Source organism: Neomonachus schauinslandi, chromosome 12 (assembly GCF_002201575.2).
Source record: "Neomonachus schauinslandi chromosome 12, ASM220157v2, whole genome shotgun sequence".
Classification (NCBI taxonomy): domain Eukaryota; kingdom Metazoa; phylum Chordata; class Mammalia; order Carnivora; family Phocidae; genus Neomonachus; species Neomonachus schauinslandi.
The window spans coordinates 53,195,074-53,222,838 of NC_058414.1; the positions used below are offsets into that span (position 1 = coordinate 53,195,074).

Genomic DNA, 27,765 nt, shown 5'->3' on the forward strand with positions numbered 1-27,765 from the left:
GCGCACAGGCACTGTGCAAACTGAGAAGGAGGCCCTAAGACGGGAGCAGCTTACTCTTCCACTTCTGTCCAGGCATAGCTATGCTAAAGGAAGAAGAGGGTTCCAAGTTATATGAATGACGTTCCTTTGGAAGAGTCTTCTCTGTCTCTAAGACACCGGGTAGAATGTGCCCCATAAAACCTAACAAATGTCTGTCCTTATGGAAAGAGGGTTCCAGTTTCTGAGCTAGTTAACCTTGCCTACTTTTAGATCCAGTCACAGCAAAGTGGGATGATCACATCTGTGTGAAACCTGGGCCAGGGGCCAGGAGGAGCTAAAATTGCTTAATAGTGTTAATTTTTCAATTAATTTTCCCCTAGAAGTGTTTCTTTGTCCTGTCCTCTCAAGAAGCCACTGTTGTTATTTCTCCCCATTGTATTAGGGTGTTTTCTAGAGCTCCACTTGCCTATAAGTGCCCTAAGTGTCTCTGGCTTGTCAGTTTGGCTCAGGTGTCCCGGGGATTCAGATGGTTTGTAAGTTAAGCGGTCAGCAAGTGACTATGGTTGTTGTGATTTTTAAAACCTGCAAACCAAGCATGTCATTTGTTAATGACCTGTTGCCATAGGTAAGGTGACCTTGGAAGGAACCTTTTTATAAAGTTAGTCAGCCATCCTTACTACTTCCTAGAAATGAAGACTTCATATTCTAAAGGATCAATTCTCCCCAATTTAGGAAATAAATTTAACTCAGTTCAAGTCAAAACTCCAGGGAGAAGTTATATTTTTACTTGACCAAGTGATTCTGAAGTTTGTTGGAAGAATATGTTTTTGAGAACACCAAGATAATTTTGGAATAGAACAGTAAGAAAGCACTTGTCCTTCAAGATAGTAAAATGTGTTCTAAAACTACAATAATTACAACAAGGTGGTTCTGCAGGGGAAAGGGAAAACTAGAATCGAGTTCAGAAGCCATCGAGGATGTCGAGAGAGATTTGGTCTGTTTAATATGTAATAGTGTATAAACTCCCACAAACGTATGCTCATACCATGTCTTCCCTCCTGATGCTGTAAGAGGAACAGCTGATGTTTGTATCTGAGGGTGATCCTCTGGGTTTATACTAGTTTCCATCCTCTTTCCCTTCCTCAAGGATAATTCCAGAGCAGTTCTCCCCTCTCACCAATTTTTCCCTCCCTACTAATTCATTACTAGATCATTGCCACCAGCATTCACATACGTAGTTATTTCTCCCATTAAACCAGATACACCCAAAAAATTTCTCTTGAACCTTCCCTGCCCTTCCAGCTACTCTTCCATTTCTCTGCTCATCTACAGCGAACACTTCAGAAGAGTCATCTGTAGCCGCTGTCTCCACGTCCTCCCTCCCTTTTCTGAGTCACTCTGGACAGGCTTTTGTCCCCACCACTCCACCAAGACTCCTCTGGGGTGATTTTGCTTCCATGTTGCTAAGTCTATCGGTTTGTTTTCCATTCTCCTCGTACTTGACTCTTGGCTGCATCTGATGCAATCGATCACTCCATCTTTCCATCAGTACCTTCTTTACTTGATTCTGAGACCTCCCCTTTCCCCATCTTCCTCCCGCCTCACTGACCAATCCTTCTTGGACTTCGTTACATTTTTCCTCTTCTCCTCAACCTTAATGGTGAAATGCCTGGCCTTTAATCTTTGAGCTGCTTTTCATCAGGTTCGTGGCTTTAAATGTCACCTGCACATCAGTAATTTGCAGAAGTATATCAGTGGCCCAGACCTGGTATCTTCACTCCTATGTCTGAAAGATGTCTCACATACAGCACCTCCAAACCGAAATCCTGACCTTCCCCCCAAAACTCCTTCTACCCGGGTATTCCCAACTTGTTGAATGGCAGCTCGATCCTTCTGTTGGGCCAAAAACCTTGGAGTCACCTTGATGTGACTCTTCCCTCTGGCACTCATATCCAGTCCATCTAGGAAATTCTGTAGGCTACACCTCCAAAATCTATTCAGAATCTGACCAGTTTTCACCACCTTCGCTGCTCCCATCCTGGGCCAAGCTATCACCCCTCTCTTGAATAACTGCAGAAATCTCCTAACCGGTTTCCCTGTTGCTGCATTTGTTGCTTCTCTCCAAAATCTGATCTCAACGGGTCAGCCAGTGTGATGCTTTAAAAGTTCAAGTCAGGTAAAGTGAATTTTCTTTGAAAATCCCTCTGATGACTCCCCACTGCACTCCAAGCAAAAGCTAGAAATCCTACAAAGTCTTATAAAACCCTCTGTGATTTTGCCCCTTACTCTTTTTATCTCACTTCCTATTAGTCTTTCCTCACTGCTCTGCTGCAGCCACATGGGCCACCTTTCTTGAATATACCAGATACGTTCTGACCGCAGACCCTTTGCACAAGTTGTTATCTCTGTCTTGAAGTCTTCTCTCAGGACATAAAAGTACCTCATTCCCATCCATCAGGTCTTTGTTCAAATAACATCTTCGTATCTCTAGATAGGATTATAACTTCCATCCTTCAGCACGCTTCATCCCACTCCATTTTTTCCACCATAACGTTTATCACTTTCTAATATGTTATTTCATTTATTCATTTGCTGTGGTTAATAGCTTTCCTCTCCCTCAGCTACGGTGTAAGATCCATGGAGCAAGGATTTTGTATGTTTTGTTAACTACTCTGTCCTGGAATGGCACCTGGAACATTGTAGATGCTCAGTATATCTTTTCATTGAGATGTAAATTACGTACCATGCAATTCACCCACTTAAAGTATCCACTTCAGTAGTGTTTAGTGTATTCAGAGAGTCATACAACCATCATCACAGTCCATTCTAGAACATTATCATCACCCCATGTCTGTTAACTCCAATCACCCCATCCTCTCCAGGCTTAGACAATCACTGTCTAATTTATGTCTCTAGAGATTTGCCTGTTGTGAACACTTCCTACGAATGAACTCGCACAATGTGCGGCGTTTGATGCCTGACTTCTTTTACTTGGCATGTTTTCCAGGTTCATCCATGACGCGTAACCTGTATCAGGATTTCATTACTTGTTAAGCCTCAATTATATTCTAGTACATGAATGTGCCACATTTTATTTACACATTCATCAGTTGATGGGCATTTGGGTTGCTTCTCCTTTTTGGTTATTATGAAAAACACTGCTGTGAACATTAGAATTATTTGTATAGAGGTTTCTGCATGGACATGTTTGATTTCTCTTTGGTATATACACAGGAGTGAGGTTTTTTTTTTAGGCTGCATGGTAACTCTCTGTTTAATCCTTTGAAGAACTACCAGACTATCAATATGTATTCTAAAATAAAGGAATATATGCTTACATATACATTGTACATCAGTGAGGGAAGTAATGGATTTTTCAACGAATGGTGATTGAACTGCAAACCAACCTTTTGGGTAAAACAACAGTTAGCCCTCTCCTTCATAGCTTCATAGCAAACAAAAAGAGTTCCAAGTGATTTAAGTATTAGAATGTTAAGTAAGCTTTAAAAACTGTAAATACCCTGGTATATCATTATAGACTGGAAAATACAGATGAACATGACAGAATTAGTAAGGAGCCACATTATAGCCCCCATATTATAAACTGAGAAACAGAGTTTGAATTTTATCGTAAGCATCGGGAGTCATTGAAGGATTTTAGGTAGGTCTGTGGTCAGAATTACGCATTCGAAAGCTGACACTGGGCACAGAAGGAACAGTGACTTGACGGGGAAGAGACCACTGTTATGAGGCCACATGTTATGATGGCAGTTCGGAAGACGGTGAGCTGAACAAAGTGATGGCAGCGGACCCGGCCAGCCGGGGAGTGATACCAGAGGAGGCCAGGAGGAAGCACTGCTAAAAACAAAGCTTCGGCTTGCACATGGGAGTGATGGGGAGATAGTAAGTAGGTGTAGGTGCCATTCCCGGAGATGAAAATTGGTTTGGGAGAAAAGATGAAGATAACAGGAAGATGACTGCACAGTGTCTCGGAAGCATTCAAGTGTCCATGACCAGTAGGGAGCTGGATAAGAGTGTTATTGGGTGGAGAGTCAGATTTGGGAGTCACTGATGTGTAGGGAGTTGTTAGAACTGACCTTGGACGAGATCACATCAGAGGAACTTTAGAGTAAAGGGAAATGACTCAGCGCTGGGAAGTAGAGAAAGATGAAGAAGGAGCGAAGATTGGAGACCACCTCTGGCAAACGTGATGCCATGGGAAACCAGAGTATAAACATGAGAATGGTCAGAGCCCCAGAGACTCGGAGAGAGGAGCTAAGAACAGAGAATGTCCTCACATAGGGAAATGTGAAGGTCTTCTGTGACCACGAAAGTGTGACAAGCCAGAAGCCAGATTGCACGGAGTTACACAGGAAGTGGGAGGTGAGGAAGTAGAAGGAAAAGGCAGATTATTCTTGGAGGAATTTGCCTGTGACGGGAAGGAGGTAAGCAGAGTGCCTAGTTAGACACAGAGCTACGTGCAGTGTTGGTTTTTCAGTGTGAATAAAACAGGAGCATGTTTCTTTGCTTCAGGAGGAGAGGAAAAGGAAAAGGAATTGTGGAGGATAGAAGGGTGAAGAGGGATGAGCCACCAGAAATGGGGAGGGCATGGGCTCCAGAATCGAGGTAGTAGAATGACCGTCAGATAGGAGAAGCAAGGCTCTTTGAACTCAGGTGGGAGGGAAGGAGACAAAGGTGGTCAGAGGTGTGCCCGGTAGGGGCTCAAACAATTCAAACTGTCAAATTCGGACACAAGATCTACATGTATACTGTCTCTTACTCCTTTTTGCATCAGAAATTAAAGTTATTTCAAACCTCCGATTGTTCCAAGTTGTTTGCATTAAGTAGAAGGTAAGAAATTAAAGCCACAGGTCCCTTGCTAATAGGAGGATGCATATTCTAAAAGATACCAATTTTCTTGTGTCTTTAAGAAAACTGTGTGTCAATGCCAAGGCTCTCTGCTCATATCAGTAGGTGATAGAGTTTATTTCTAAGATAACATTGTGGTCAGAGACAGTGGGGCTATTATGCTACTTTCCCTAGATTTATTGATATCAAATTGCATCGCAGCCTCTATATTGTAAGAATTCTTCCAGCGTTCTCTTTGCTGAAGATCCCTGGCCAACCCCTCAGTCTTGACTCCAGCTGCTGCTACAGCCCCCTGGCCCACGCTAAGTAGGGCTCTTACTCTCTTATGGAGGCGTGTTTCCATGTTAGCCCCCACCCAGCCACCAGACAGTGTTTATTACATGGGAGGTGCTCCATAAATATTGGGTGATGGATGACCAAATGAATAAATTCCTTAATAAATTCCTTTCTATAATCTCGTGTATTTTTTGTAAAGTCCACTTTTGTAAAGAATGCTCCTTACTCTTTAAAATGGGTTTTGGGGGCACCTGGGTGTCTCAGTCAGTTCTGAACATCTGACTTCTGATTTCAGCTCACGTCATGAGCTCAGGGTTGTGAGATCAAGCCCCCCCCGCATAGGGCTCAGGCCTGAGCGGGGGGGTTTGCTTCTCTCCCTCTCCCTCTGCTCTCTGCCCCTCCCTCCCCACCCCACCCCACCCCCACTCCCGCTCATGCTCAGGCACACGAGGCTGCAATCTCAGGTCCTGGGCACAGCCAGCGAGCTGGTGGAGTTGCCGCTGGCTGAATACATTCCATTAACCTATCCACAGAAGAGAAGTCCTCTCTTCATAGTGTTGGCCTGTGCTACAGGATGAATTGCCTGAGCAAGATATTGCGTTTGAGCATTGCTCATGTGGGGTGATGAACCCCTGGAGCAAGTACCTTTCTGTTGTCCTGTGGTCCTTCCTGGTGTCTAAGTCCCCCGCACCCCCCATTGGGGGGGAGCAGCCATCGATGTCTGCATAGGGCCATGTCTCTTGCATTTGAAGTCAGACTCAATAATAAACCAGATGTGGGCGCCTGGGTGGCTCAGTCGTTAAGCATCTGCCTTTGACTCAGGTCATGATCCCAGGGTCCTGGGATCGAGCCCCGCATCGGGCTCCTTGCTCTGCAGGGAGCCTGCTTCTCCCTCTCCTCCTCACTTGTGCTCTCTCTCACTATGTCTGTCTCTCTCTCTCAAATAAAATCTAAAAAAAAATTAATAATAATAACCAGTTGTTGAATACTGCATTTGACAGAATTCAGAGAGGTAAATAACCCCAAACTGTCAAATTGTGTCTGACAATGAGAGTTTCATTTTGGCTTCTGAGAGTGCAGAGAGAATTGGCATGTGTTGTCTTGGCTTTGGTCTCTCGTTTTCTTGTCTGTCATGCGGAGTCTTTTGCTCTGCCACACCGACAGTTGACTGCATTCAACTCTGATTTTCAAGGTTTCCATCCCAATAACTGAAGGCCTGGACTTGATTGCCATGCTGACGGATGACGCTACCATTGCCACCTGGAATAACGAGGGGCTGCCCAGTGACAGAATGTCCGCCGAAAATGCCACTATCCTGACACACTGTGAGCGCTGGCCCCTGATGATAGATCCCCAACAGCAGGGAATTAAGTGGATCAGGAATAAGTACGGAACAGACCTGAAAGTCACCCATTTGGGCCAGAGAGGGTATGTGAAATCGGAAGGACTGACTTTCTCTTGAGCTGCTGTGAACTGGGTCTGATTTTTACGAGGTCCTGGCGATTGCTAAACGGTCCCCTTTCTGTTAAACGTGACACTCTGGCTCTCCTTGTCTATCTGCTTGCTCAGGTTTCACATAAAATATTTGTTGAAAGGGCATTTCTGTTAGGTGGCATCCACTTACCTGAAGATGAAATGAGGTTGAAGATGAGAACAAACACTGCCCCCGAGTGGAGAAATAGGTGGGTTTCCTAAGGCCAAAAATGCAGTAGGAGGGACTGTAATCCTTTAGGGCATTTGGCATATGGCAACCCAAGAATGGTCAGCGGATTAGAATCCTATTCCTGAATATATACCTGGCCTATTGTAGGATTTTAGCATGGCTGCAAGCCCCAACACTGAATGCCTGAAGATAATTCCTTAGTTGAGTTTTCTGTATCGCCTTTGAGAACTCTCTCTCTCCTGAGACTTTGTGTCATTGGGTCCTCATGACAATACTGTCTGATAAATAAAGTTGTCTTGGACGTAGCTGGTCTTCAGTTAATATTGAATAATTTTAGACTTACTGGTATTTGATTTGATCCTTTCATTATCTTTTCACATATAAAATGAAATAAAGAATTTCTGCCACTGCACAGATAAATGTACTCCTTGCTAATCTGAATACTTGGGGAAAATTATTTTTGAGGGGGAGAGCCTATTTTTGGAGAGGGAGAATGAAATATAGTGATAATATGCCACTTGTCATGACTGAACTTAAAGGTTTAAAAAAATGAATGTTTGACAAAACCACAGACATTTAATATATTTTGAATTTTTTTTAATCAAAAAAAGGACTTGTTAAATGAATTTAAATTTATGATGTTTGGGTAAGTTACATTTGTCTCAACCATGGTTATTGTCAAAAGAACTAATTTACACATGGACTTATTCATACTCTTGAATTTCACTTGGAAAATATCACTGTGTAATTCATCTCAAAATCTAATCATGAATTTCTATGTAATCTAGTTGAATACTTTATGAAACAGTTTTCTCTAAGTTAGTCTGTCTTGTCAAAAAAAATACATTAAATCAAATATAATTTAATATAAATAATTTTGAACATTTTCGCTGTGCTTTATTTATCTCAATTCTGATTGAATTTTAAGGTTTTTGAATGCCATTGAAACTGCGTTGGCCTTTGGAGATGTCATCTTAGTTGAAAATCTGGAGGAAACAATAGATCCAGTCCTTGATCCACTGCTTGGCAGAAACACAATTAAAAAAGGAAAGTAAGTATTCTTGAATTTTCACCTATATTTTGTGCTGCATATGAATGTGATCAGCAGCTCCTGTTAGCCTCAAAATCAGCGCAGTCCACTGGAATCTTCTTGATGAGGTTTCTGAGTTTCCATTCCGTGGCACCTCCATTCCAAGAGAGAAGCAACCTCAACATGATCCAGACTTACAGACTATTTCTTTGGTAGATTTAGACTCATGTTATCCAGTCCCTGATTTATAAACCAAAAAATGCATTGTCACAAATGTGCGAGTAGTTGCTCCTTTATCAGTTCATACCAAAGAAGTGTAAGACTTCGCAAAACACCTTTAGTGTGTTTACTTATACTGTGTATCTTTTGTATCCTTATTTACTTCATATTTCTCTTTAGAACACTTCTAAGTCCACTAATGTTTTTGGTTTAACTCAACTTCATCCAGAGTAATGGCATCCACAAAATGAGGGGTTTACTGTGCTAGTTCTCTTTTTTCTAATACACTTACAATATGTAGATAATATATTTTTAAAAAATTCTTTAGTGGACCCCTAAAATCATTCCCATACCAGCAGCGGTGCCACCAAGAAAGAACAGGCCCTGTGAGCTCTGTGTGATGTTCCAGATAGCTGCCATTCCCCTGGGCACCAGACTCTCCAGGGCATTCTCCCAGAGGCAGGGAAGCCATTTCCAGGGAGTCCTCCTGGCACGTTCTAGAAATGTGTGAAAGGTCGCATGCAGCAGGTGTGTCTCTGACCAAGCCTCTGCGGGCTCACAGGGTTGTGGCATGCCATTCGCTCTCTGTGCCTCTTCACTCGCGAAATCAACACTTGCTAGACTTAATTCACTTGGTTTCCTTCTCTCCTTGTGCGGTTTTTTTCCTTCAAAGAGATAGGATTTCAAAATTTCTCCAGCACCCTTCTTTGACACCCCGTCTCTGCCTCAGAGCTAACGGTCTCTTTTCTCACCACCAGTTCATTCCTGTCAATTTTAAATGGAAATAGGTCTACATAAGGATACCTAACTTCTGGTTTTTAAAGAGTCCCTAACAGCTTAGTATAATATTTATTATACAAGGAAATCCATTTACAGTGACTGACAACTTATAATTGTTTAATAAGCCAAAATTTACCCAGCCATGCATTTAGAAAAATTTAATAAGCTACTTGACAAACTGCAACTCTGACATAAATATAATTGTAGCTGCGTCTGATGCGTTAAAAATATAGTGTAAAATCGTGAATGTCACTGAAGTGAAATCTTTGTTATTAAGGTTTTGACTCTATTAGAAAGACCTAAAATTTTTTGTCAGTGAAATACACATTCTCTAGCTTTAACTTGGACCTTTACTGACACAATTTAGGTGTAAGAAATTTGGTGATTCTTGCTCTCTCTCACTCTCGCTCTTTCTCTCTCTATATATATTTATATCATTTAAAAATATTATAAACAATAATATTTTATTTTTATTTATATTTTGTATATATGTATTTAAATATATAATAAATATAAATAAAACATACAATAAAATAAATATAATTATAAATAATATTATAAATGATTTTATGTATATTTATATTTTATATATTTAAATATTAATATATTTATTTTATATTAAATATAAAATATTTAATATAATATTAAATATTTATATATTTAAATATATAAGTAATACATAATATAAATATAAAATAAATACATAATTTTATATTACATATGTTTAAATATATAATATAAATAATATATAATGAATATAAATAAAATAATTATAATTATACATGTGCATATATATATATAAATTTAAAATTCCCAGGGATGAAATTTGAGTCATGATTTTTCTTCAGGATGGCTATAGTTACATATTATTTTGAATCCCAGAAGTCTTATTTTCAGAAACAAATTATTTTACATAGAGCATCAAGACTTTATCACAAACAGTCTAAAACAACTTATTCCAAATTATATTATTTCCTGAATAGGTACTCTCTGTTAGACTTTACAGAACTGATCTTATCATTCCAGCACTTTTTTTAAAGACCAAGAGAATTTAAAATGATACATAAGAACATAACAAGTGGTGTTTATCACATGCAGTTATTACGTTAACAATCCTAGTTCCTAAACTCATACATGTGGGAACAATGACTTACATGAGTGTAAAATCATATCTGTATCTCCAGTTTTTCCCACTTCCCTCTCCCTTGCAGATATCTTTAGTTTCTTTTTCCAGAGAATCTGAGTGCTGGTGGACTCCTTACATACTGTATCAGTCACTAATAAAACTTCTCTGAGCTCTGTGTTTACCAGGCGCTGTACTGGGGGCTGCAGATCCAAAGTATGATAAGGTAGAGAGCCTGCCTTTAAGGAAGCTCCATTTCCTTAGGGGAAAGGCAGACCTGTAAACAGAAGAAATACTGTGCTGTTGGTGTGACCATAGAAGTATACGTGGCAGGGATTCATCATTGCCAGAGTGGAGACTTGGAAAGACGTCGTGGAGAAAATTACATATGGTTACATTGACATTTCCTATGAGTCTGGAAAGATGAGTGGGCATTTGTCAGATAGACAAGTGGGAGAAGAGAATTTTGGAATGAGAAAACTAATAACAAATAGCAAAACACAAAACAGCCCAACAGCTTTGGGATCCACATCAATGGAGAGTCTTGTGTTGGAAGGAATAAAGGACAGTAAGGCTTGGGTGAGGTGAGACCTGAGAGATGGGCAGGAACCCCAGAGTGTGGACCTCCTGGGGACCCACAGGTGACTTCTAAGTTGGCTCTTTCCTATAGGTTGATCATTCTCTTTCTTTTCACTAGTAAACCCAGTAAACACACCAAAGGGGCCCATTCCTATCAGTAACATTAGCTGACAATAGCAGCCGTGGTTCTTAACCAAAAGACCTTGCCTTCCTGGAGTAACACATCTGGAGTCTCCGTATTTTCACTTGAGAATCATGAGCATGTCAGTGGGGCAGCTAGTGAAGACACTTAAGCCTCCTAGGAGTAACGTAATCAGATTTGTTTCTGAAAGGACATGCTGTTGGCATTGTAAAGTATTGAATGAAGGGACATGGACCATGGTCCGTGGGGCCAGGATCTAATTAGCAAACAGTTGGGAGTCATCCAGCTGAGACATGATATGACCCTAAAGTAAGGCAGTGATACGAGAAAGACAGGAGAGGACAAACGAAAGAATTCTCAAGGAGTTAACTTCTTTTTTTTTTTTTTTTAAGAATTTATTTATTTATTTGCCAGAGAGAGAGTGAGAGCAAGAGAGAACACAAGCAGGGAGAGCGGCAGGCAGAGGGAGAAGGAGATTCCCTGCCAAGAAAGGAGCACAATGTGGGACTCGATCCCAGGACTCAGGGATCATGACCTGAGCCGAAGGCAGACACTCAACCGACTGAGCCACCCAGGCGCCCCTCAAGGAGTTAATTTCATCAGTTCATGGTTGTTAATGGAATTTTGTAGGTAGGGAAAAAAGAAGTTTGAAGGGTGATTTCCACTCTTCTGCCCGGTTAAATGATGGTGTGATTTATGGAGAGTTGTGGTACAGCAACTGGAGTACGTGTAGGGAAAGAGGTAATGATTTCACTTATTAGACTTTCCAAGATGTAGGTGCTACTTTAAGATTCTCAGGAAGTCTAAGAAGCCAATGGACATGTGAGTATGGAGCTTCACAAGGAGATCTTGGCTGACTGTGTAGATCGGGGAATATCTACCAATTAAACCAGCATGGTAGGTGTGATTTTTTTTTTAAAGATTTATTTTTTTTTTAAGATTTTATTTATTTATTTGAGAGAGAGAATGAGATAGAGAGAGAGAGCATGAGAGGGGGGAGGGCCAGAGAGAGAAGCAGACTCCCCGCTGAGCAGGGAGTCCGATGTGGGACTCGATCCCGGGACTCCAGGATCATGACCTGAGCCGAAGGCAGTCGCTTAACCAACTGAGCCACCCAGGCGCCCAAAGATTGATTTATTTTTGAGAGAGCACACACACCTGTGCGTGAACAGGGGGAGGGGGAGAGGGAGAGAATCTTCAAGCAGGCTCTCCACTGAGTGGAGAGCCTGATGCGGGCTCGATCCCAAGACCATGAGATCATGACCTGAGCTGAAACCAAGAGTTGGACACTTAACCAACTGAGCCACCCAGGCACCCCCATAGATGTGATTATTTAGGGACATGTTCTACAGTGTGATCAGAGGTCACAATCACTTCACAGATGAGAAAAATGGGGACTAAATGAGCAACTAAATGTCCTCTTGAAAGCCCTTTGACCGTATGAAGTTTCATACATATGTGGAATCATAATTTCTTAACAAGTTTTTCCAAATAAATAGGCACTACCCTCTTTCAGTAGAATTCCTATGAATGCTACTTGGCCATCGTAACTCTCCCTACTCTTTTTTTCCCTAAACCTTGTTTATTTTCTCATCAATGTTTTGGAATCCGTGTTTCATTTTTTTTTTTAATCTCTATCTTACGATGAGTTCTGACCTTTCATTTCTTATTGCTGGATGGAGTAATGTCTTTACATTCTCTGCTCACTCCTTTCCAACCCAGAGAGGGGTTAAAATAATCTTTCCCTAATACTGCTTCTATTGCTGGCCTGTTGAAGAACCCATTAAGAATTCTCTGTTGCTTATTACATTAAATTGAAATGAAGCTCTGCTCTGAGGCCTACGAAATGCTTTACCTGTTTGATGCTTCTTATTCCCTTCATTCACACAGATTACTTGCCCCCTCCTATGATGTGCTATTTTACCTACCTTGTCTTTCTACAAATCTAATATTCACTTAATTCAGAATTCAACTGCCATTTAACTAATTAAATGGGAATTTTAAGTTTCCACTTTCTTTGCCTCCCACCCACAGTCCATTCTGTACTGGGCCACTGTGACATTCTGCCTTTATCTGTCCCTCTTATGATATGTTAATTTTTTTTTTTTCAGTCCTATATCTGCATTAGATGGCAAGTTCTCTTAGATGGATAAGGAACATCTATCTTTAAAAAGATGGTTAACCAAAGTAAAATAGTAAAAATAATCAAAACATAGACTTTTATTTCTGGCATTATGGCAGATTAGATGTGTGAATGCTGAAAAACAACTAAATATGTTAAAATATTCATACCTTCTGGCAGTTGGTTGACAAAGTGCAACCAAAAAGCGGGAACTGGATAGACAAGGAACACCAAAGCTGGTTTTCTTCTCGAGGGCACCTGCTAAAACCTGATGACCATGGGTTTCTGTTTTGATGGATGCCTAGAGCCTGGACCAAGCCAGTTGAGGGTGTGAAGTCTGCCTAGAGATTGCTGTATAAAGCTAGAGACTCAAGGGGCCATACCTTCATTTTAAGGGTAAATTTGTCGAAAATTAAATAAAACCCAGCCCTGCAGAAGAGAGCTTTCCTTTTCTGTACCTTGGCACTGAGAAGAGGTGGGAAAGTGTGCCCTGAGAGTTCAGAAACTGTCTCTCTTATAAATGTTTAAGACAAATTTTTACTTAGATGACCTAAAAACCTCAAACCAATAACTTATTTTAAGTGGTGCTGGATTGGTCACACCCTGAAGTACTTGGCAGATGCAAACAAAAATCCTGTCTGTAATTATGTACCCAGACTTCAGAGGATGTACAAGATATAATTCCAGGGTATATGAGTTCACGGGCCAAAATCACAGAACATAGGAAATAAGGCATCATGAACGAGACCCAATAGTTACATCAGATAACAGAATCCTTATCTCATTGCTGCTTTGTTTCATATTTCCTTGATTGTTAATGAGGATGTTTATTAGCCTTCCAAGGATTGTTTATTATTAACTTTTACTAATGTTTTCCATGAGATGTTCGTCAATTTCTTTTATTCCTCATTTTTTTTTGCTTCCACTCATTGCTCTCTTTCCAACATGATTTTGAATTTATTCTTTCTTTCAACATATATTTTTCCATCTTTTCCATAGGACTTGGCATGGGGGGGGGGAGAGTAAATACCATGATCAATCCATGGTCTTGAACTAGCTGTGTGAGCATTTTCAAGAGAGACTTTAAGGCTCTGAGTTGGGGCTTACGTGCTAGCATGTGGTTGTTAGAAATTAGCATTGGGGTAGAAGAAGGAAGATGAAATTTGGTTCAGATCTTGGTCCGCTACCCTCTAGTTTGGTGATTTGGGGTAAGTCGTTCAGGCCATTTTTCTGCCTTTACATTTTCTTACCTGGTGATAAGGAAAAGAATACAACATAGCACAGATAGGGAGTCAAAGTATATTATTTCCTTTGAATCTTGAACCAGTGATAAGTAGAGTATGTGGGTGATTGGGAGCTTGAATCAGAGGCTAAGCCAGAGATCCTGAAGTAAGACATTGGTTTTTTGGATGTGGGATGTGTGAACAAGGAATCAGTCATAGCTTTTGGTGTTTTAAGTTGACTCCTAAGAACAGGAGAGAGTTTTAGTCACTTAAATTGTATTAGTTAGTGCTGGTACATATAAAATACATAATATATAAAAGTTAGAAAGCATAATAATAAATTAGATATATATCTTCCATTCAAACTATGAATCGAAAGATTACCAATATTCTTTAAGCCACATTTGCGCACCTCTCATTCCCCACTGGGCCTCCTCTCCCAAAGCTAGTATCCTAAATTTTGTTCTCATTTCAAAACTTATTTAAAATACTTTCATTTATTTTTGTTTGAGTTGGGGCTTTACAAAAGTGTAATCATTGTGTATATAAAGGGACTCGAATTTTGTACTGTTACATATCTAAGACTTACCCGAATTCTTGTTTTTAGCTCTAATTGTTTCATCATCATCATCATATTCAGTGGTGTAACTGCTCCTCAGTTTACTTAATACTGTTATTGAAGGACATTTTGGCTATTACAAGCCATGCTGCTGTGCATATTAATACACTGAACATCTGTATGTGCATCTACAGGTACACACAGCAGGAGGTCCTCAGAGTTTATATTCTGGGGTAGAAGAGTTAGGTTGTAGAGTGTGTGCACAAATAGCTTTAAAACATAATGCCAAATTGTTTTCCAAAGTGTTAGTACAAACTCACATGCTCACCACTAGTGTGTAAGATCTATGGAGACTTTCAGAGAGCCAAGGTAGGACTCGTGCCCTTCTGGTGTTTTCTTGAATACAGACAAGTTATGTATTCAGTCCTATTAGCTGCCTCTTCCTAGGAGGAACTACTCTACACCCTATTTTTTTTTTTCCACCTCTTATTTTTGAATGGAAAAAGTTGAGGACACTCTACATTTTGATACTAGTTTTGTTTACAAGAGCTTTAAAAGTACTTTGGAATAATGTTTGATATTTTAGTGAGAGTATTATTTCCACCTGACAAAATGTCTGTTTATTTTTTGTCTTTTTTTTTTTTTTTAAGATTTATTTATTTGAGAGAGCGAGAATGAGAGAGAGAGTACATGACGGGGGGAGGGTTAGAGGGAGAAGCAGATTCCCTGCTGAGCAGGGAGCCCGATGCGGGACTCGATCCAGGGACTCCAGGATCATGACCTGAGCCGAAGGCAGTCGCTTAACCGACTGAGCCACCCAGGCGCCCCACAAAATGTCTGTTTAAACAAAGCAAATGCTTCCTTGTGACTTCATGTAACTCTAAAAAAAAGAAAAATTTGAAAAATATATACAAACCAGAAGGGGATATGCAAAATTAAAATAAATTGGTTGATGTAAGAATTATTTTTCTTCTGATGAAGTAAATAAAAAGAAAACAAAGGAAAAGAAAACTGATGGAAGAAAGTCAATTGGGCTTTAAAAACAGAGTTACCCATTTGCAATATCAGAACAGGAACAGAAAAATTTTGACTGTACCTTGATCACGTCCCAGACTGACCTACATGGTTGTAAATTGTCTAATGGACATCCTATTCTCATGTCCTACAATGATCATTTTACTTTTTTCCTCTTCCCCTCTGTCTTTACACTTCTGTGTTGTTCTGTCCATGCCATTACCTTTGTGACTGCAAATGGTTCCCTTCCTATCGTCAAGGCACAGTGGCATTGAAAACAAGGAGAAGAGGGGGACACAACCCACAAGGGTTGCAATGCCAGAGCGTTCACGCAGCGTGTCCTCACCGCATCCTATTCCTCCCACGCAGGTGCGATAACATTTGCACCCTTTTGACAGTCACATCCCTCACAAAGTTTTCCAGCGTCAGTAGCGTTTTTGTTTGTTTCAGTTCTGTTTGTTTTAGAGGGCTTTTTTTTTTTTTTAACCAATATGAGTTGATTCTTCCTGATAATGAATGTCTGGGAAGACGCTTGTGATAGATATAGCATAGTCCAAAAATTGAAGTTCATTAATAATTGGAATGTTGTGGAGTATGAAGTAATGAATACTAATTACTCCTTTCATGTCTGACAGGTCCCTGTGGACCAATACATCAGCCCAGACTTTAATTTGGTTCTAGTAATGGTTTCATCAATAGCACATTAAATCTGTGTTTGAGAAGATATACAGTTGAACCTGACCCACATAGTAGATACCACTGTCATAAAATGGCCACAGGCTGACAACAGCTGGGTAATTACAAATAATTAAATCCACCAAACTCCAGACAATCCTAATTTTAACTAAAATACATCTTATCATATCAATCGACAGAAAACATATCTGGGAAGATTTATCAACATGTACTTTTTCCAAAGCAAATTTACTGGCTTACATATTAGAGAAGTTGCTGATCTGTGAAGCATCTTCATAAAATTATATCTCTTTAGTCTTTCAAATCCCCCCGAATATTATTGAAGGAATTTAACTTTAATCTTAGAGTAACCTTACTGTAAGACGTATTTCAGATTGTTTCTAAGCATATAAATATTTTCTAAAAGACGTTTTATACTTTTCCTATATTTTTCATGTAATTGTCCTTTTAATTATAGTCCTTAAGTAGCATGTCATATAAAGAAACTTAAAACTGAAATATTAACTGTATGATTATAAATTTATTTTACAGAAATAATACAATGAAAGATATTTTACAGATATTTACCATGACTGTGTTTCCTAAAAGTGCTACTAAGATTAATCGGGGGAATTGCTTACAGTTAGCCAGTTTTCAGTTTATTCGGTATGATTATGTTGTTACCCTTAGAGTTGATGCTACATGATTGTATTACAGTTGATGTTAGATCTGTTTAAATAGATGAGGTCTTGGGTCAGACTTAAGATAGAGAATCATGATAAATTAAATCCCACACTGTAATAAAATGTGTTCTCTTGAGCTGGGAGTTTCTGGTTTTTAAATAAACTCAGGAGGTATGTAGTTCTCTCATTATCACCCTTGCCGATAGGAATTGCTTTATTTTCAAGTTAATTCATGTCCTCATGTGGTAAAATTCAGCATTCTAGTCTCTCCTAATTTCTAAATTCAACATAAAGTTTAATTACAGAAAAGACATTTCTATTCCTAAATTCAGTCAAGTTTTTTTGTTTGTTTTTTGTTTTTTAGGAATAACATCGCGGGTCTATAGATAGTGCGCACACAACTCATATTTATCTTGGGTAGTAGTTGTCTTCATGTGACTCCAAACAGACCACAGATAAAGAACCTTTACATTACTTTCTTTAGAAAAGCAATTTCCTTTAAAAAAAAAATGCAAAGAGAACCAGAATTTCTTTTTCATGCTACATTATAATATTTTAATATGGATATATTGAAATATGAAATAGATACTGAGATACATATATGTATGTCATCATATTGAACGTAATATATGTAAAATGTGTACATATTCTGTTTCTCAGAAGGGAAATAATCTGCTAGGATTTTCTTGTTTAGCTTCCTTTTTTCTTTCTGTGCAAGGGTACCTGGAGTCCCTGCAACACCAGTCTTTTTTTTTTTTTTTTTAATTGAAGTTTGCTTTTATCTGAGAAGGACATGTTAGTTATATTAACTATATGAAGCAGCAAGACAATTAACTCATTTCTATTCAGGACTTCTTTCCTCCTTTTCCTGGGCCCATCTTGCTAGCTGTGTGGCTTTCAGCCCAGACCTTTCCCCAGGAGCCAGTGGGGGGGGGGTGTTTGGGGGGGGGTGACCAACTCCGCAGGGGGGTCCCCCTGATGGGGTTGCTAAGTTGCTAAGTAACATGGCCACCGCCACGCGGGCCTGGGGCCTGCCACCGTGTTCCCGGCCAGAGCCGTGGGAGCTCCCAAGCCTCATGGAGAAGCGTTTAATTTTAAGCAGCAGGACGTGCAGTAAGGCTTTTAGATGTCCATTGAAAAGTTTGTTTTTTTCCTTTTCTTTTCCTGAGTGTGTTTTTTCCCCGACGAGTGCGACTATATTATTTTCTTATCTCAAAACCCACCTTCCATTTCTTTACCTTGACAAGCAGGCCCTGGTGAGAGGCCTGGAGAATTCCTCCAGTCCAGGGAACTTGGGAGCTCTCTGAATTGCCCATCTTAGAGTAAGGGCCTCCAGAGTGCCAACACGGTGTCCTAGGAAATTGCTCTCTCCACAGCATTGTGAGAAAGGTTTTGCAAATCTTTTTTAAAACACTCCTCCTGCAGCGGGTCCTTGTTCTAAACTGAATATGCTGCTTTTCCAAGCTTTGTTTTAGATGGCAATAAAAAATAATGATAGTGTTGGTTCATGTACTCAGAATATCTAATCACTACAGAAAGTCGTTTGGGTTTTTATGATCCAGGACTGATGGCATTTTCAGCAGGAGCTACACTTAATCTTGAGAACAGTTCCAACAAAAGTAAAAGATACTTCCTCAGTTTCTACATAGATATCTTAGATACAAGAGATCCAGGTTATAATCCCCAACTTGAGATTCCCATCTTGATTATGTTAAGATAATGGTGCCTCGACTCACAGAGATTCTGGTTTTCAGGTAAATTTGATAGCTGGGAGAAATGTTTCCCTATTCTGTCACAGAAGTGCTGTGAATATTAGCCACGAATTCATTTCACATGTATTTATATCAGTCCATAGAGTGGTAATGACTTTCTATGACTGGACGAAGTTAGGAATCTTTTCATCCCAAAACACATTTCAGCTAGATTTTGAATAAACTCTGAATTTTGAAATTCCCAATGTACCTGATTTTTATGTAAACCTGACCTATGTAAAACTGAATTAATAGTTAATTTGTAGATGATATTCTTTTATACAATAATTTATTCAACTAACGAGTGAGCATTTTGGCATATTTAAAAGACTTTTTTTTTCCCCTTAAAGCCAGAAGATAGAAAATTTTTCTGTACGTTGAGTGTTTTTTTTAAGATTTTATAAATTAATTAATTTAATGAAAATATCTACCAGAAATTCAACTCTTTGGTTAGACCTGGGTACCTCGATAATCAGTGCTATTTTCCTTCATAAACAAGGACAGAATTTCGAAGCAAAGATCAGCAGGGCATGTTCTCTGGGCTCTATCTTTATATTATTTTCTCTAGTGACCATAGATTGTACCGAGTCAGTCATATTCTCTCAGTACCCTCTTGTGATCGACGGTCAGACAGGTCGACGGAGGCTGGGGTTTCAAGCTGTCACCATCAAGCAGAGCAAATTAACCTACAGTGTGATGCAGTGAAATGAACTTTATACTAGGAGTCTAGAGACCCAGGTTCTAGTCCCAGCTCGGCCACTAAGCTCTGTGACCTTGCACAAGTCATAAACTCTGCGGGTCCATGGAAGGGAATCAGTTGATGATCTCTAGGGGCCCTTCTCGCGCTAAAGCTGCAGGACTGCCAGGTGAAACAATGTTGTTGATTCACCCTGTGTCCTATCCGGTAAAACCATAGTGTTTGTACTGGGGAAAATAATTTTATTTCTCATCTGAGGTCGTATAATCCATCTCTAACCTCCACACCAGACGTTGAAAAAAAGGGGCAGGAGTTGGTCACTCCCTTGGAGAGATGAAAAAAAACCCTCTGGGAGCAATTCCACCCAGCTTCAGAGATTCCTGCCCCACTTGATTCTCACTGGGATACAGTGACAGGGGCAAGTCCTGCTCATGGGGTGAATAGGGCTGGAAAATGGGTTAAGACCTACGGCTTTAAGATAATAGCCACATTTGCAAGTTTTATGTTGTTGTTCGCACCTGCTATTGCTTCTCATTGGAGTTCAAGTTCAAGAGCTTGTAGCTGCCTGCTGTGTTCTAGAAGTCATGAAGTCTGGACTCATGTCTTTCACAGAGACAACAAAGTGATTGTTTGCTTTTCCCACCCCTCTGGTTAACTCCGTTGTTTTTTGGATCCTTCAAATCATGAGAGAGCACTAGCAGTCTGTTTAATTTTCCCAGATAGGAGATTAACCAAAAATTAACCTAGCAGCAATGATAAAATCCACTGAGTCCTTATGCAGTTTTTGCCTTTCATAGATCATAAACACCCCAATTGAGGATAATTTACTATCCCTGGGAAATTTGAACCTATGAAATAATGTTTCCAAGCAAAATGTAAAACCCAGTTTTATAGGCAGACGTCCTTCTCTTTTCCTCTGATTAACTGTCTCTTCCTGAGAAAGTCAGACCTGTCCCTCAAGCAGATAGATTTCTGACTCTCAAACTAGGGTATGTGAACACTTCAGGGTACATGTAGGTATAGAAGGGAGGTGTGCAAGGGAAACTGGGAGCCACAGAGTCGTTTCTGAGCCCTTTTATGGAGCATTGCCTTAAGTCAGGTGTTTTTTAAGTATTTAACCCATTGAAAGCGTTTGTCACCTACACCCAGAAGCAAAGTTGTTCAAACCTCGTGCTTCATATTGGCTGGTCTCACACTTTTTTTTCTTGAAAGCTGAGGGAGGGGATCAATGTTATGTGTAGTAGCTGCTTGGAAAAATTATAGCTTGGTGGTGCTAGGAGATTGAGTGTGATTAGCTGATGTTTTCTTGCAAGGAGGAGATTACATTCATACCACTCACCGCGTGGTCTTCTATCATGGTGATACACGAACAACCTGTCTCAATGCAACCCGGGAGCTAAGAATGGTTTTTAAAAGCTTGTCAACAAAGAAGAATATTTGGGAAAGACCTATGTGGCCGCAAAACCTGAAGTGTTGATTCTCTGACCCTTTATAGAAATAGTTCTCCAACCCCCACCCTAGAGAGATTTCTCCCTGAGGCCTGGACAGCTAGGACTTCAGAGGTAAGTTAGTCGTCTCGTGGGGCTTGTTCTGCTTCTCACATGTACACACACACACATGCAGACCTCGAAATTAAACTTCTTACCTCAGTTCCTCAGCCGGCCACACTGAGCTGCCCCAGTGGACAACAATGAAGAAAATTGTGAAGTTAGTTCGTTCAGTGTTCTTCATTAAAATGCACATTTTTAAGTGGTAAAAATATTTACATTTTCTTTTAATCGGGGATATAGTTTGGTGATTAAAACAGCAAGTTTATGAGGTATGAACTCAAATCCAGTAAAAATTCATAAGCAAATTAGGGAAAATTAAATCTGAAGTCATGAAAGGTGGTGACAGACTTAGCATTTCTGAGATACTGCTCTGAGAGGGAAAGAATTTAAACCAAGATGGAGCAGTATCACAAGATCATAAAACATACCAGAGGTTTCTTTCAAGTTTGGATTTTATCACTGTGGTGATAGAAATGAGTATCAGCTTTGGTATCGCTTATGTGTGGGAACCCCAGGCACGGTAATGAAACCTTCACTCTTGAAAGTTCCTTTAAAAGCCAGTCAGTGAATAGTGCTAGCAAAGATAGATATTTCTCAAAGCTACCTTTGAAATTAATTTTGGAAACCCTTGGAAAGAGAGGCTCAAGTAGTGGGAGAAATTTTTATCATGCTCCAAATGAAGGTATGGTTGAATATGTCTTCATCAAAAAGAATTGGGTTAACCAAGAAAGACATGACCTAGGATGGTCTTATATAACGAGGGTAGCTTTCTTTGGGGTATATAGCTAGGAGTAGAATATTTAGGTAAAATGGTACCTGTGTATATAAGATTGTGAGAAACTCAAATTGCTTTCTAAAGTGGTTGTACCATTTTACATTCCCACCAGCAGTGTATGGGGAGTTCTGATTTCTCTCTCTCCTTGTCAACACTTGTTACTACAGTCTGTGGGGTTTTGTTTGTTTTATTCTAGCCATCTAGTGGTGAAGTGGCACCTCGCTGGGGCTTTTATTTGCATTTCCCTGATGACTAATGGTGTCAAACATCTTTTCAGATGCTTATTGGCCATTTGTATATATTCTTTGGAGAGATGTCTATTCACATTCTTTGCCTATCTTTTAATCGAGGCAGATCTTTGATCTTGATATGGCTGTCATGTTGTAGGCAGTTAAGGTGTTCTCATTTATTGAACGGACTAAACAGAAGAATGGCTGCATCAGTATGTAAGATCTTACAGTCATAATGCCTATGATGAGAGAGTTTGGTAAGAATGTTGGTGAGAGCAGAGACTGTGCCTGTTACATGACCAGCGCCTACAAGACTCTCCAACAGCCTGGCGTGGTGTAGGTGTTCAGTCACTGCTTTTTGGGTGAATGAATGTTTGGTTGTAACATGTTTTTCTATAAAAACAAAGAACTGAAGAAATTAACAATAAGGTACATGATGATTTTAATGAGCATGATATCAGCTGGAAACTATCTGCAAACATGTGAACAGATGGGGTCATTTCCATGACTTGTGAAACAAGGGCTCAGGGCCCTTGTGCTCACTGGATTCACCACCAGCTGCTCTCAGGTTCATTTATAACATATGGCCTGTGGTTCATTCATCTCTGTCTTTTTTTTTCCTCAGTGTTTCTCTTTAACAGTAATGTGAATACTCTTTTTAATTTTTTAAAATTTTTTAAAGATTTTATTTATTTATTCGAGAGAGAGAGACCATGAGCGGAGGGAGGGGCAGAGGGAGAGGGAGAAGCAGACTCCCTGCTGAGCAGGGAGCCCGACCGAGGGGGCTCCATCCCAGGACCCTGAGGTCATGACCTGAGCTGAAGGCAGATGCCTAACCAACTGAGCCACTCAGGTGCCCCTATTTTTTATTTTTTTAAAGGGAAGCATATTATACAAATACATACTGGCTTAGAAGAAAGTTGCTACCTAAATTGCTCTTCATCCTTCTAGGAAAAAAATATTAAAGAGTAGGAAGTCTTGACACAGTAAAAACAGCCCAAAGCTAGATAACACGAATGGATTGACCATTCAACTTAATAAAGAATGTCTCCAGCAGTGGTTTGTTTCACAGATCTTTTTCAAGCTTAGACCCTTAATCAAAACCTGTGAAAGTTTTTATTGAAAATATAAGATTATTACAATGCAAACAAAATTTGAGAGTTGGATGAAGAGGTAATGAGTCTTACCTGTCTTTTGAGATTCTTAGCTATAATGATTAAATCCTTAGTGATTAAGAGGGATTCTGTGATGAGCTTTAGTGACTTAAGAAAACTGACTTTTTAAATAATCATTACACACTACAATTGTTTTATAAAATTCTTCCTACTCAGATAAAATGGCCAGTGGTTCAGAAGCCCTTTCCTCACCATGTGGCACAAGAGAATAACCTCAGAGCAAGATAAAATTATGAAACATCCCCCAGCAGCAACCTAAAATATTGCCACATCACAAATTTGGGACACCTCTCCTCAAGTTTAAAAAAAGTTGTTGCAAGTATTGTGACATTTTAATAAAGAGGAATATTGCCTGAATGCTGAACTTGTTATTCAAATTGATAAATTTATTTTTTTTAATATGTTAGTCACCATACAATACATCATTAGTTTTTGATGTGGTGATCCACGATCCATTGTTTTCGTATAACACCCAGTGCTCCATGCAGTACGTGCCCTCCTTAATACCCATCACCAGGCTAACCAATACCCCCTCCCTCCTCCCCTCTAAAACCCTGTTTGTTTCTCAGGTCCATAGTCTCTCATGGTTCATCTCTCCCTCCAATTCCCCACCCCATTTTCCCCTTCCTTCTCCTAATGTCCTCCATGTTAGTGAAATAACATTTTGCCTGTAAGTCAGTGAGATAAATAGTATTTTTTTAAATACTGTATTTACAGTAAAAATAATATGGCCTTTGGATAACATTCTGTCATCATTAGGATACCTCTATAACTAAAATACTTTATACATGGACTATGGGAGAATGCAGAAGTTTTATATTTAATATAAAATAGGAGACTGAGAAGATACTCTTTTCAGGCTCACTCCTAGGCTTTTTACATCTATTTTGCCTCCTGTGCAATTCAGAACTCTTTGATGGAAGAGTTTGAAAAATTTCAGTATTTGTCATTTGTCTGTTGCATGAATTCAAAAACCCCTCTACGGAATCCTCATAGCAGGTTCCTGGCAGAAAAACAAGACCACAAAGTAGACTGGAAATTCTTTTAATAGAATTAACAGAGTGACTGTTGACAGAAAGAATGTTCCAAGGGCAGCATAAAGGAACCCAGGAGAAGAGTCCAGGCAATGCGGGCTTTACAACATCAGGAAGCCATTACCCCCGCTAGGCCTGAAGGTGCGACTTAGTCCTGTGAGTGGAGCTGTGGGAAGGGGACCATCCCAAACCTGGAGTATGGTCATGGCAGGACCGAGCCCCCACCAGACCACGGCACTGAGGCAGGGAAAATCTGCTTTGAACCCCGTCGCCTTACTGCCGTCTTGCTCCTGCTTCCGTTGGCCAAAGCCCTTCCAGAACCCAGAGGGCAACAGAGCCTGGGGGATGAGGTCCTTGCAAGTTAGACCCCAGTATCTGAGGCAGAACAAAAATCAGGCCCTCCCCCCAGGGCGAGGCTGCGTTCATTCAGAGCTGCTTGCAGTTACAGAAACCACCTCCATCTAGCTGAAGCCAAACAAAGACCGTGTCAGAAGGCAGCAGGCGTCATGGTAACTGTGGTAAAAAGGCAGCCAGGCTTCAAGGAACATGGGACCTGGAAGCCCATAGAATCCAGAACCTGCTCCCTTCGTATGACTCTTCAACTTGAATATTGGTTGAATCGTCCCTGGGGAAACCAGGAATGTCTTTCTCTGCTGTGTGGTTTACCAGGAAGAAAGGATGACGTCAACATGAGCCTAAAGTTTCCACTGCTCCCTTCTCTTCGTTCCAGTCCCAAGCCCCAGGAAAGCTCACTCTGATTGGAGTATTTTTTTTTAAAGATTTTATTTATTTATCTGAGAGGGAGAGACTGAGAGAGCGAGCACATGAGAGGGGGGAGGGTCAGGAGGGTCAGAGGGAGAAGCAGACTCCCTGCCGAGCAGGGAGCCCGATGCGGGATTCGATCCAGGGACTCCAGGATCATGACCTGAGCTGAAGGCAGTCGCTTAACCAACTGAGCCACCTAGGCGCCCTGATTGGAGTATTTTTGAAGTGCCCGCTTCTGGTCCCTGTGACCCAGGGAATCGGGATATGGGACAGAAGCATGGTTGTTGAGATCCCATCCCCATGCATTCCACACAGGAAGCTGCTTCAGTTTTGCTTGTGAGCCAGTACTAAAAATACTGAAATAGTAATTTAAAGTGTATGTGTACTTTTAATATGTATATAAATTTTAAATATTTATGCACTTAATACACACAGGTAGATATATGCAAATACATACTCATCCTTTCAGAATAGCAATATTTTAGGGACTTCTAGGGTGGCTCAGTCGCTTAAGCGTCTGCCTTCGGCTCAGGTCATGATCCCAGGTGCTGGGATCGAGTTCCACATCAGGCTCCTTTGCTCAGCAAAAGGTCTGCTTCTCCCTCTGCCGGCCGCTCCCCCCTGCTTGTGCGTGCTCTCTGTCTCTCTCACAAAAAAATAAATAAAATCTTAAAAAAAAAATGTCTAATAGAAGGTTAATCACAGAAGTATAATAGAAGCTAATGTTTGTTGTTATACGACCTCCATATGAAGTACTGCATTTTCTTGTTATGGTGACGTTACGAGATGAATACTGTTATCACCATTTTGCATGTAAACAATCCTGTAGAAGTTCAGTGGATAATTCCTTTTTCTTCTGTACTTGAGGGAGACAGAGTAGCTGAAAAATCCTGAATTACCTGGTCTTACAGCCTAGATACATTATCAGAATAGTGGAAATGGAATACCACCTAAATATCAGTTATGGTCCATGGGAATCTCCAGAATGTTTGTTTTGTGCCCTTTTAGATACATCAGGATTGGAGACAAAGAATGTGAATTTAACAAGAACTTTCGCCTTATCCTTCACACAAAACTGGCAAATCCTCACTATAAACCAGAATTGCAAGCTCAAACAACCCTCCTCAATTTCACAGTCACAGAAGATGGTCTAGAAGCCCAGCTCCTGGCAGAGGTGGTCAGTATTGAAAGACCAGATCTGGAGAAACTTAAGGTAAAAATTACAAAATCATCAACACTTACTCAGTATCTGCTTTGCCCAAGTTAGAGTGCTTAGACCTAGGAGTCTAAGATAGGATTCTTGCCCACCAGGGGTTTACAGTCTCATTGAGAAAAATGAGGATGTATTTGAACAGTTAACAATTCAAGGGAACTCCTATTAAAGCAGGTAGTTAGCATTGTGCCCCCAGTAGGAGATGGGCTCGCTCTAGGTGTGTTTTGATGCAGGTGACAAGGACAAGCAAGGAGACACAGGAGTCACAGACAACAAAAGGAGAGAAGCAGGAACATGCCCTGGTAGGTTCAGTGATAATAATCCAAGTCAGCCAGGGCAAAAGAACAAAAAAGAGGCGTAATGGAATAAGGCTGGAAAAATTCAGGGGCTCATAGCTGATGATCACTAGCATTTAAAGGAAAATGTATGGCTTTAAGTGCAGTGATTAAGAAAAATTAATAAAAATAATTAAAATGAAGATTGAATTAAAACACACACAAACACAGACCCCAAAACAACAGAGGAAGCCTGAAAATGTAGAAGGAAGTCAATGGCAGAGGTGAGTCGTTGCAGCAGAGATTATATGGCCTACAAAACCAAAAATACCTTCTCGCCTTTTATAGAAAGTGTTCGCCATTCCCGGTATAAATTAGCGGTTCTCAAATGGTGGTTCCTAGAACATCAGTATCAGCTGGGAACCTTAAATGCAAAATCTCGGGCCACAGACCAGACCTGCTAAAAGTGACCTTCTGGGGGCAGGATCAGCAGTTTGTGTTACCAGGCCCTACGAGGGACTCTCACGCATGTTCAGAGTCCATTGGAAGCGGCTTTCAGTTGGATTTACTTCTGCACCAGTCCACAAACAGGGCAGAGACAGCCCTGGGACGGAGGCTGAGTGGGTGGGTACAGTTCCCTCCTGTCTCCTCGCGGGCATGCTCCCATGCGGTGAAATCGCAACCTGCCGGCGATGAATGATCCAAGGCCAGGGTTTCAAGGACCACAGGCTGCTTGGTGCATCACTGCGAAGTTGGACCGGGAACATGTCCAATTCGAAACACCGTATGACCATATAAGAAAATCGTCTTGTCGTGGTAATTTATGTATACATGTTTTTCTTTTTTCCAAAAGCCTTGACAGTTCGGTTAATTTCTTTATTGGCTTTTATTTTTGATAGTGAAATTTTTCAAACATAGGAACAAAAAAAAACAGTTCTAAGTTTCCATGTGATCATCATTTAGCTTCAGTAATTAGCAACATTTTGCCTCTCTCCCCTGTTTTTTTTTTTTTTATCAGAAGCAAGATTTTAAAATAAATGTTAACTTACTCTGGAATAATTTTAGATTTATTTACAGAAAAGTTGCAAGATACTACAGAGTTCCTCTACATCACTAGCCCACCTTCACTTTTTCCTAATGTTATCCTTCCTTTTTGCAATATAAAAATAAAATTTATTTAATATAAAATTTATTTAAAATACTGTTCAGCTTCAGTAAAACCTATCTGTTCATTGTCGTTCATTAAGACATAGTAATATTTCTCCGTTTTTTATAAGTTTGGGATATCATTCACATACCCTTTTTAATTGTATAATTCAGTGGTTTTTAAGTCATTCACAGAGTATCAATTTTACAACATTTTC

The 27,765-nt window shown here is 40.1% G+C and overlaps 1 protein-coding gene across 1 annotated transcript in view; it reads left to right on the forward strand.

The window, feature by feature from the left end:
* DNAH11 (dynein axonemal heavy chain 11) overlaps positions 1 to 27,765 on the forward strand; it is a 329,965-nt gene that overhangs the window by 239,590 nt on the left and 62,610 nt on the right. Inside the window, 3 exon segments of the mRNA XM_021689842.2 lie at positions 6,317 to 6,552; positions 7,716 to 7,838; positions 25,922 to 26,126. Coding sequence (XP_021545517.1) covers positions 6,317 to 6,552; positions 7,716 to 7,838; positions 25,922 to 26,126 — 564 coding nt within the window.